Source organism: Lolium rigidum, unplaced genomic scaffold, assembly GCF_022539505.1.
Source record: "Lolium rigidum isolate FL_2022 unplaced genomic scaffold, APGP_CSIRO_Lrig_0.1 contig_26076_1, whole genome shotgun sequence".
NCBI classification, from domain to species: domain Eukaryota; kingdom Viridiplantae; phylum Streptophyta; class Magnoliopsida; order Poales; family Poaceae; genus Lolium; species Lolium rigidum.
The window spans coordinates 95,763-107,845 of NW_025900057.1; the positions used below are offsets into that span (position 1 = coordinate 95,763).

The 12,083-nt window shown below is 45.0% G+C and overlaps 1 protein-coding gene across 1 annotated transcript; it reads left to right on the top strand.

Moving 5' to 3' along the window:
* Window positions 1-3,189: 3,189 nt before the first annotated feature.
* LOC124680714 (tyrosine decarboxylase-like) lies at window positions 3,190-4,788 on the top strand. Its single transcript, XM_047215768.1, has one exon. It carries the CDS (start codon window positions 3,190-3,192, stop codon window positions 4,786-4,788), a length of 1,599 nt encoding a protein of 532 aa, XP_047071724.1.
* Window positions 4,789-12,083: the final 7,295 nt, after the last annotated feature.

Sequence of the window (12,083 nt, forward strand, 5' to 3'; positions counted from 1 at the left end):
TGATATTATTAATGAGAGTTATCTACTAAGAGTTTTGAAGGAACACATCATAAGGAAGAGAAATGTGAAGTCATCTATAAGAGGTATGTCCTATGTCTCCCCTTTGGAAGTTTGAAATGTTTATGCTAGTTAGTAGACTTGTTAAGATATGGTATTAGTGGGAGTGATTTGAAACAATTAGAGTATAGCTTTTATTTGTGTTTTTAATTAATTGTGATATCTCTTGCTCTAGTTCATTTAGTTAACCGAGTTTTGCCTTGGAAAATAATATTTACAAACAAGTACAACAAGAAAAAGCCTACAATTATGACTTGTATGATGACCGGTTGTCTTAGGGTTTAACTTTGAAGAATCTTAACCCCATAGATGTAATGATTGACTTGATAGCACTCTTGATAGGAATTGGTTGATTGAACTGAAGTCTAGTGACGATTGAGATACATGCCAAACTGTAATGTTGTGAATGAAGTATGATATTTCTTAAACCTTGTCTATAAACTGTGGTGCACACTCTTGGGATGTTAACAACTCCTCTGGCTTAGGAAGGATTTGTGGGTTCATCCCAATTTTAGCTATTGATTTAAATGCACAGGTGGCAAGCTACTTGTATGTAACCATTCATACTCTTGAGTTGTGCAACAATTATTGCTAAAGGTCATCTATGACTCTTAATTGGAGACTACCATTGGAATTCAAATGTATCACTTCTAAATCTTGGCATGGACTCGTTACGACTAGATGAATTTTCTTGAATTTTTTTAAAATTGATATTACGTATTTTGATAGTCTTGATTTATTGATGTAGGTGTCAATAAGATACTTCATTGCTTATGCTTATTTTGACATGAATGCTCATACTTAACTTTGATGATAATAAACTTTCTACTGCTCCTTGGCATACTGAGAGTTACCTACATAAACTAGAGTGATGTTTACACAACTAGATATTCATGCTCATAAATCTTTATTGTGATTGTCTCAAGTTACCGATGCTCGTATTATATTCTTGGCACTTCTCTAACTATGCTAAGCTTTCGAATGGAAGAAGTGCCAGACTCATAAGGCTACCACTTGTACGTGAATTTACTTTCTCATTATTTTTGTTTAAATGCCGAGTTCCTTAAGGTTCTTTGTTTCTTCCTCGAGGACGATCAAGGCTAAGCTTGGGCAAGTTGATGGCTGTGAAATACGCCATTTTTCCTCACGTTAAAACCCTTTGCTATATACAGAAATTGACTAAACTTCTCTCTAAGTGTGCTACTAATAACAAATTATTGCGAAGATGTGCAACCCTTTCTATCTTTCAATGGTGTGCATGAAATAAAGCCTTAATGGAAAGTGCAGCAAAATCAACCAGAGGGCGAGAGTCGGTTCCAGGAGCTTTACTGGGCACCAGTATGGGCGAGGCCCGCCCGTACCATCCATCCGTACGGTGTGCCTCAACACTCCCGATGTCAAACGTATAAGTTCTGTGAAGGGAGCCACGCCAAAGAGAGAGTCATTTATCGCCAAACAGAGCTGCCCTCTATCAAATCCATCTACACCACACAGAAGGAGATCCATCACCATTGTTCATCCATTCCATCTCTCATCTCCTCCATAGTCATAGCCATCACCAGTGTAATAGAGATCTCCTTGAGAATTGGTGACCATTGTAAGAATATTGTGATTTCAATCCAAATATTTGCAACAATGATTTCTATCTTTAATCTTGATATCATGTGTGAGTAGTCCTCACGGTCAGCGGGTTAGAGTGAATCCTTGCAGCGTTTATATGCATCTAATCTCATGAATTTGTGTAGAAATTGAATAAGAGCTTTGTAATCTTGTATCTTTGTCTCTTTGCCTCGATTCGATGATCTGCAGGTACCCATGTCTATCGGATCGATCAAGGGAAGAGATGACATGAGGGGAGAACAGTGTGCTATCACAAAACCTCAGTGACAGAAAGGGAAAGTAACAATACACGTTTAGTGATTCGCTCAGGATCAATGGCACAATCATCTAGCTTAATGCTTTGACATATTCATTTACTTAATAATTGTTATTATTCGCGATTGTGGGGACAATGGTTGGACCAAAAGACTCTTGTCACCTCTGGTTTTAGGGGCAATAGTATTTACGGATGTGTTGTTTACAAATCTCTTATCATTAATTTATTTACTACACATTTGTACTTTATTTCTATATGTATGCATAGCTACAGAAGATTCGTTGACTCTGGCCTATGTTAATCCATTAAACACAACACCAAACAAAGTAAACTAGGAAGGTCTGATAAACATAAGATAAAATCAACTAGCAAGTCTTGTAGACATTTCCTTTACAACACTTTAGCAGTGCTTTCTAAGGTTTAATTAAACCTAGGTCTTTTAAGAAAAAAGCTTACAATACTACAATCCATAATCCGGATCGAAGGTATCCATAATCATTGGGGTGCGCCTCACTCACAAATAGGAAGGCACGCTCATCACCTTCATGCGAGATAACTTAGACGTGCTCGTTTGGGACCCGTACGGCCTTCCCGGGGTACCCGGGAGCTTACCCGGTAAAGCAGAAGGTCTAGCAGGCGCATGATGGATGGCCTTCAACAACATAGGTTCGCCAGAGCATGTTTTCGTGGAAGTATAATTTCTAGTTTTTATATTAATCCTAACAAGGATCTTAGAAAAATGTTTATCTAAGACATTTTTTGTCGCGCTCAAGGTTTCACTTGTCTTGAACGAATTGACTGCAAGAATTGAAATGGAAATTGATAAGTATGAATTATATTAATAAGTATTGCGTATTGAATAGAAGATCAAAACCGTCCATCGCATGTCTATGCAACCAGTAACCTGCAATGTATGCATATATAATGAAATCAATTTCCTAGATGTTCACGTGTTGCTTATTCAAATCCACATAGAACGAAATTCGACAACACAGTGCGCTTCAAATAAAATAACAATGAACATGTCTACACCCTAAAAAAAATGCTAATATCGAAGGCAGGGGCAACAGAGAGCGCTAAGCTCTTATAGTCATGGCCTACCAAACGCGGATTGAGATTTCTTTAGATCTCGGGCCTCGAGTGTCTATAAATAGCTACTACTATACTATTCCGGACAACACTGCCATACAGACGTATATCGTAGTTGTAAGTGGTTAATCAGCGCGCTGGGCCATTAGCTCCCGCGCGTTGCACATATGGCCACACCAACGCACTGCGTCATGAACGGCGGAACCATGCAGAATGGTACGGCCGCGGTGGTGGACACGGCGCCGCCCCAGAGAAACTTCCTCGACGGTGAGGAATTTCGGCGCCAGGGTCACCAGGTTATCGAGTTCATTGCCGAGTACTATGGACGCATAGGCGACTACCCCGTTAACCCCAGGGTTACCCCTGGGTTCCTGCGCAACCGGCTCCCGGCTGACCCGCCGTCGCGCCCGGAGCCGGACGCCTTCAGCTCGGCGCTGGAGGACATCCGCGACGTCATCCTCCCCGGCATGACGCACTGGCAGAGCCCTCGCCACCTTGCGCACTTCCCGGCGTCAAGCAGCACCGTGGGCGCCCTCGGGGAGGCGCTCGCTGCAGGCATCAACGTCGTCCCGTTCACGTGGGCCGCCTCGCCGGCCGCCACCGAGCTGGAGATGGTGGTGGTGGACTGGCTGGGGAAAGCGCTGCACCTGCCGGAGAGCCTCCTGTTCGCCGGTGGCGGCGGGGGTACGCTGCTGGGCACCTCGTGCGAGGCCATACTGTGTGCTGTGGCGGCGGCGAGGGACCAGAAGCTGGCGGAGGTGGGCGGGAAGAGAATCGGCGACCTGGTGGTGTACTGCTCCGACCAGACCCACTTCGCGTTCCGCAAGGCCGCACGCATCGCCGGGATCCAGCGTGAGCACTGCCGCGAGATAGCAACATGCCACGACGACATGTTCGCGATGTCGCCCACGGAGCTGCAAGCCTGTATCCAGGCGGACGTCGACGCCGGGCTGGTGCCGCTGTTCCTGTGCGCGACGGTGGGGACGACCCAGACGACCGCCGTGGATCCCATCGGAAAGCTGTGCGCCGTGGCGTCGAAGCACGGCGTGTGGGTGCACGTGGACGCGGCCTACGCTGGGTCGGCGCTGGTGTGCCCGGAGTTTGGCGACGTGATGGAGGGCGTGGAACTGGTGGATTCGTTCAGCATGAACGCTCACAAGTGGCTCCTGGCCAACAACGACTGCTGCGCGATGTGGGTGAAGGAGCCGCGCGCGCTGGTGGCGGCGCTGGGGACGGAGCAGGAGTACATCCTCCGGGACGCGGCGTCGGAGGGGCACGAGGTGGTGGACTACAAGGACTGGACCATGACGCTCACCCGCCGATTCCGGGCGCTCAAGCTGTGGCTCGTGCTGCGCTGCTACGGGACGGACGGCCTGCGCGAGCACATCCGCTCGCACGTCCGCATGGCTGAGGGGCTGGAAACCATGGTGAGAGCTGACGCGAGGTTCGAGGTGGTGACAACCAGGAGGTTCGCGCTGGTGTGCTTCCGCCTTCGGCCGCTTCAGAGCATAGGCGGCGAGAAGACGGCCAATGACATCAACCGTGCCCTGCTAGAGCAGGTGAACGCGGTAAGCTTGGGCCCCTACGTCAGCTCCGCCAAAGTTGGTGGCATGTACTTGCTCAGGTGCGCCGTGGGAAGTACACTGACGGAGGAGCGGCACGTCAAGGATGCGTGGAGGGTCGTCCAGGATCAGGCATCAGCAATCCTTGCTAAAATGGAAAGGTTATACAAGGATCTACTCCAACTTCCTTATCCCTCCTATTAAGGGGAGGGCATGCATGATGCATCCATGCATGGTTCCCACGAATAAGAGCCTCACCGGTTTGGATCTGTACTCTCTTTCTTGCTATGGGGAACCCAATAAGGCTCACCGGTTTTCCGAGCCAAAATTATATATCCTACTGTACTCATTTTTTATATATCCTACTGTACTCATTTTGTATTGTACTACACTATATGAAATACTTCCACGTCTAGCCACCGATAAAAAAAAGGATTCTGCAATCTACTATTTCCCGATGATGCTTGTTGTTGAGCAGCAGCTAGTAGAACTGACGCACATGCATGCATGCCCTCCAACCAGTCCAATCTCCATTTTATGCGCGCGGGTGGCCTACAAGGTTGTTTTCCGGGGCGACACGTGGGGTGCGATGGGTCAAGCACGTACTACTAGAAAAGGCTTAGAGCTGCATGGCTCTAAATAGAAAGTCCGCAGCAGGCGGGTAAAATAAAAATCCATCAGCTAGCTGCATCTCATTGATAGTTCTCCGCATCACGTACTGCTAACGCGCAAAATAAAATAAAAGACGCGCAAAATAAAATTTCGTCATTCGTACTTTCTTAGGGGTCCGGGGACCGGGCCGGGGTAAAAAAAGGGGTGACTGTTGGGATATTCACTTCGGCTCATAGGAGCATTTGCTCCCATTGTGTGATCCACATTTCGAAGTGTCAAAAAATTCTAAAATAAAATTTTCCATGTACATCTACACATTTTATATTTGTACACAACTTTTCAAAAAAAAACTAAAAAATTATGTGACTCCTGTAAAAAAAGACAAATTTTGATGCTAGAACACGACGTACAGTACATTTTTTTTTGTCTTTTTATACACGCCACATAAAATGTTGTTTCTTCACCAAAACTTGTGCACTAACATAGAATGTCACCATGTACACCAAAAAATTTATGTCAGAATTTTTTAACATTTTTAAAATTGTTTTTTTAATTATTTTGTATAATGGGAGCATTTGCTCCTATGAGCCAAAATGCCACCTCCGTGACTGTTGGGTGTCACAACTCTAGAAGAAAGCACCGACATATATATATATAGAACGATGATCGATGAGCTTGACGTTTGTATTATCTTTCATCACTAAAACTGGTTTCTTCAATAGAACAACCGTACCCAATGCAAAACTACAGAATTATTAACGCGAAACAATGCAAAGAACCAAGGACGGCTAATTCTTAGTGTCCTGTTAATTTGTAATCTCAGCTGGTTGGTTTCTCGGGATTTTGCAGACTATGGAGAATAACAATGACGACAGGCCTCGGCGGACAAAATAGCTAAACCGTGTATCAAGTGAAGCTAGTAGTTTGAGAACCAAGGACAAAACATCCATGATATGTGCAGATTTCAACGTTCCGAGAACAGATCCTTGTATTATATCCAAATGATTAGTCCATTTGAGAACAGATCCTTGTGTTTCCAAATGGAGAGTCCATGTTGAGACAGCTTGTTCCGAGAATCAGCTACTCCATTTTCTTCTTTCGATTTTGATTTCTGGCCATTTCATTAGTTTTACAAAGAAGTCGCGGAGTCTGAATTTTATATGAACATGGGATATTTAAGTATATGAGTTCTTGCCGTAAAAGGGTGAAGTCTAAATTATCCTGCCTACACCCTAAGTTGAGAACTTTTACCAGAATCTAGCACTCCAAGAGCATGCTGCCAATCGCAAGAAGGTTTTCAGTGTAGATAGACACCAACGCAGTAGTCTCCTCCAACACGACTACTCCGTTTTTCTATGTGGCACTGATCGCTACCATTTGTTTGATGAAATGTCATCTGCTATGTGTGTCTTCACAACTTTACACTGCAGATTCATCCGCTTTTGGTAGTTGTTGTGATTCCGTTGCAGGACAGAAGAAGAGCTCTCTTGAAGATACATTGTTGCGGACTGAGGGTTCAGTGAAAGTTATGCATTTTCTTCAGAACTTTGGATATTTTTTAGAAGACAACCTATCATCAGGCTAAATGAGATGCACTTTCCGCAGCAAATGTGGAAAGTAATACCATGCATACAAGTGTCAAGATGAGAACTCATCAGAATATTACCTCACAGCTCAGGGTTTTATACAAAATTTTGCAGCTCAGAAAACTCTTTTCGAAAATAGAAGCTCAAAGAGTTATGTACTTTCTGTATAAAGAAAGTGTGATTTATAACTTTTGGTACACACTAGTATATCCTTGAACATGTAGTACTCTGTTGATATTTACATCAATTTTTCTGTACACATATCTTGAACGATGCTAAACATAAAGTCACCAATTGTTGTTGATGGATTTACTTTGCACTGGTGACTGGCTAAATTTATTCCAATCCACGAGAGCTAAGGAAATGAAAAGAACCAACATTATTGACTGTTCTCGCCCTTCATCAACCAAACCACCATGGCAACATGCACTCAGAACCCGATGAATGTTAACGCTGTCAGGCTTAGCTTTGTTTGTCTCCATATCTATCAACGAATTGCCAAGAACTGCATCAATATTCATCTGCCTAGCTTTAGGCCTTTAGCAAACTGGTGGATCCATTCACCTTGGCCAAGCAATCAATATTATTGTACATGTCCATCACTCCATTTGCAGCTGGGGGTTGAAATCCAAAAAGAATGTTGCAGTGGACCGGATGCACATGACGTAGCACCTGATCATGTTCAACACCACCGCATTTCGTCGAACAGCTTCCAGGCCCAGCGTTGGTGTACATGTTCATCGGCAAGCTCGGTCTACGCGTCCCCAAATCCCTGGAAAGCCGTGCCACGCCTGGACGCCGTCACAGAGGTGCTCTGCCTCTGACACATCGCTCCAGCCTCTGGTCACACGGCGGGCCTGGCCACCCGCAGCTTCGGCGCCGCGCTTGGAGGCTACCGACAACTCCACCTCCTCTGCCTCGGCCGGGCGCTCCACCGGGGGTGACCTGGAGGTCGCGGGAGAACTCCATGTCAAGGATGGTGGTGAGGGAGGAGAGGTAGTGGTCGGCGTCAAGGGCGGCCTCGAGGAAGATGGTGCGCTGCATGACAGGGAGACGGTCGCCGCCGCGGCAAGAACACCTGCTCAAGCCGGACAAAGGGAATCGACTAGGCCGGTGCGCGTCGGCGCCGGCCGGAAACCTAGCCGGTAGGGGACTGAGGAGGAGACGGCCGGGTCGGGAATGAGACAAGAGAACACGCGAAATTACCTATCTACCTTTTTAGCAAAGAATATTTCCAGTACTTTTTAGTACTTTTCACTACTTATTTATCAGTACTTTCTAGTACTTCTATTTTTTCTACCGTCGGATTAACTAGCTTGGACGGTTCCTAAAATCCCCAACCATAGTAAAAGTTGTAAAGATTTTGACCTTTCGCTGCAATTTTGAAAAAAAATATCAATTATGGATGAATTGACTTTATTAGCTGGCTATTTGGGATAGAGTATTTTAAGCTGCAAAATTTCAGACGAGTGGAGCAAGAAATCACTAACAATAAATGATCTTTCTACAAATATGACAGCTGGAGCTTTCACACCACAAAGGTCATCATCTTTGGTTGGAGTGGGCTGCCAAAAAGAAGTAAGGTTAAATAAGAGAACTCGACAAAAAAATCAGTTTTAGCACAAAAATCTGACTCAACATCTTTGTAGTGAACAGGTTCAAATGGTAACATGTAACAAGGCAGGAAGTTGACCCGGACTTTTGGCTCTCGGGTGCAGGCGCACCCTATATACTCCAAAAAATATAGTAATTTCAAATAAAGTCAAAAAAAATCGAATCCTTTTGGAAATCAAATATAATCAAGTATTGTACTCGTATAAATTTGTTTGGCCAAAAAATGTTTCACATTGACTTCAGGCAAAAAAATAACAAATCTATAGCGTGAATAGTACTTTAATATAGGACCTCCAAGTCTGTTTTTTTCACCTAGGAAACAAGAGAAGTTATTCCATGGTGAATCTTTCGTATACGAGTATAATACATGATTATCTTTGATTCCCAAAAAGATTTGAAATTTTTTGACCTTTTTCTGAATTACTAATTTTTTTTTTTCATATAGGGTGCGCTTGCTCCCAGGTTCACCCATGCAATTTCGGGCAGGAAGTTACTTACATTGCTACGAGTGTTTTGAACTTGCATACAGTCTGGTTCGCCACGATTTTTCCACCATGTAATCTGATATTTACTAAGAATACTGCTTCCCTCTGCCGTTGTTTGAGTAGACTCACCTGGGATATCCTGATATAGATAATTGCATATGCCTCCTCCTCCAGCTCTAATCAGAATGGTTTGTTTGTAGAGATCCCTGTATAGAAATAATAAAATCAAAGTCATTAATTTGTTAACATGCAGACACAGATGAACTTGTTTTCAGGGCTCAGATTACCATACCGTAGACATCACCACTGAGTGATGTGCATCAACTTCCAATATTGTGGCGCTGCACTATTAGTCAGGTTCAGAATCCACTTGCTTCATGTAGAGATTAGATTTCGTGTGATTCTCAATGCAGGCTTTACGTAGCATCCTGTCAAAATGGATCAACTATACATATAGTGCAATATCACCATGGTGAATTATGAAATGGAATAAACAATAAGTATTAGTACGTAATAACATTTAAAGAGAATAACCCCATTGATTAAGATAATAGATTATCACACCATAATAGAATAACCAAGGGAGAACACTGGTAGAAAAACAGGCTTCCGGTGAGCCCCATAAGTCGCGAAGCTGTAGGAACCGCGACTAATGGTACCTTTAGTCGCGGTTCGGGAGGCGAACCGCGACCAAAGGCCTGGGCCCGGGCGCTCGGTGGCCAGCCGGTGCACGTGGGGGCTTTAGCCGCGGTTGGCCAGGCCAACCGCGACTAAAGGTGCTCGAAGGCCTTTAGTCGCGGTTGGCCAGGCCAACCGGGACTAAAGCCCCCCCCCTATATATACCCATCCAGCAGCCAACACTTAGCCATTTGGTGCCATTTTCTTCACAAACTTCACAAGTGGGTGTTAGGTTTGCTTTTGGTTCCTCTTATGCACATAAGGTGTTTGATGAAATGCCCCAAGAGCATGAAACAAACATGATATGAAGTGTTGGAGCCACACTTGAGCTTTCTCATTTATTTTTTCCTCCTCAATCGCGGTTAGCAACTTGAACCTTTGATGTGTCGTTGATAAAATGTGCATGTGTGTGTAGTTCATTGTTTAATTTATATTGTTTGTAGCTAGTTAGTTTAACAAATGCATGATGGTTAATTATATATTTTATATTATAATAATGCGGATGAATCGACAATGGATGTACGGTAACCGACTCTCCGGCGAGTTCGGTACGGGTTTGAAAGATTTCCTCGTAGTGGCTAATGCGAACAAGCAGGGGGGTTTTGTTATCTGTCCATGTGTTAAATGTAAGAATCAGAATGGTTACTCTTCCTCAAGAGATGTTCACATGCACACTGCCGGCACGGTTTCATGCCAAGCTATAATTGTTGGACCAAGCATGGAGAAAGAGGGGTTATAATGGAAGAAGATGAAGAAGGGGATGATTTCATCGATGAAAGCTATCTTGCTCATTTCGGTGATACTTTCATGGAGGATGCTTGAAGGTGAAGGGGAAGGTGAAGGGGAAGGTGAAGAAGATGCACGTGATGATCCCGTTGATGATCTTGGTCGGACCATTGCTGATGCACGGAGACGCTTGCGAAACTGAAAAGAGAGGGAGAATTTGGATCGCATGTTAGAGGATCACGGGAAGGCGCTGTACCCCGGATGCGATGATGGTCCGAAAAAGCTGGGCTGCACACTTGGATTTGCTGAAATGGAAGGCACGGGCAGGTGTAGCTGACTCGGCATTTGAAAACTTGCTGAAAATGTTGAAGAATATGTTTCCAAAGAATAACGAGTTGCCCGCCGGTACGTACGAAGCAAAGAAGGTTGTCTGCCCTCTAGGTTTAGAGGTTACGAAGATACATGCATGCATCAACGGCTGCATCCTCTACCGCGGTGAATACGAGAATTTGAATGAATGCCCGGTATGCACTTGCATTGCGTTATAAGATCGAGGCGATGACCCTGGTGACGATGTTGAGGGCCGGAAACCCGGGAAGAGGGTTCCCGCCAAGGTGATGTGGTATGCTCCTATAATACCACGGTTGAAACGTACTGTTCGGGAACAAAGAGCATGCCAAGTTGTTGCGATGGCACAAAGAGGACCGTAAGTCGGACGGGGAGTTGAGACACCCGCGAGATGGAACGCAATGGAGAAAGATCGACGAGAGAGTTCAAAGATTTTGCAGCTGACGCAAGGAACATAAGATTTGGTCTAAGTACGGATGGCATGAATCCTTTTGGCGAGCGAGCTCCAGCCATAGCACCTGGCCCGTGACTCTATGCATCTACAACCTTCCTCCTTGGTTGTGCATGAAGCGGAAGTTCATTATGATGCCGGTGCTCATCCAAGGTCCGAAGCAACCCGGCAACGACATCGATGTGTACCTAAGGCCATTAGTTGATGAGCTTTTACAGCTGTGGGGCAGACACTGGTGTCCGTGTGTGGGATGAGCACAAAGAAGAGGAATTTGACCTACGAGCGTTGCTTTTCGTAACCATCAACGATTGGCCTGCTCTTAGTAACCTTTCGGGACTGTCAAATAAGGGATACAATGCATGCACGCACTGCTTACATGAGACTGAAAGTGTACATTTGCCAAATTGTAAGAAGAACGTGTACCTTGGGCATCGTCGATTTCTTCCGAAAGGTCATCCGGTAAGAAAGAAAGGCAAGCATTACAACGGCAAGGCAGATCACCGGCCGAAGCCTGCGGAACACTACTCGGTGCTGAGGTATTTGATATGGTCAAGGATTTGAAAGTCATCTTTGGAAAGGGTCTGGCGGACAATCAGTTCCGAAGGGAGGCGACGGGCACGTAGCCATGTGGAAGAAGAAATCTATATTACGGGAGCTAGAATATTGGAAAGTCCTAGAAGTCCGCTCCGCAATCGACGTGATGCACGTTACGAAGAATATTTGCGTGAACATCCTAAGCTTCTTGGGCGTGTATGGGAAGTCAAATGATACAAAGGAAGCACGGCGGGACCGGCAAAGTTTGAAAGACCACGATGACCGGCATCCGGAACGGTTTCAAGGTCGTGCCGGCTACGCTCTGACCAAAGAAGAGAAGGTCATCTTTTTTGAATGCCTGAGCAGTATGAAGGTCCCGTCAGGATTCTCGTCCAATATAAAGGAAATAATAAACATGGCGGAGAAAAAGTTCCAAAACCTGAAGTCTCACGACTGCCACGTGAT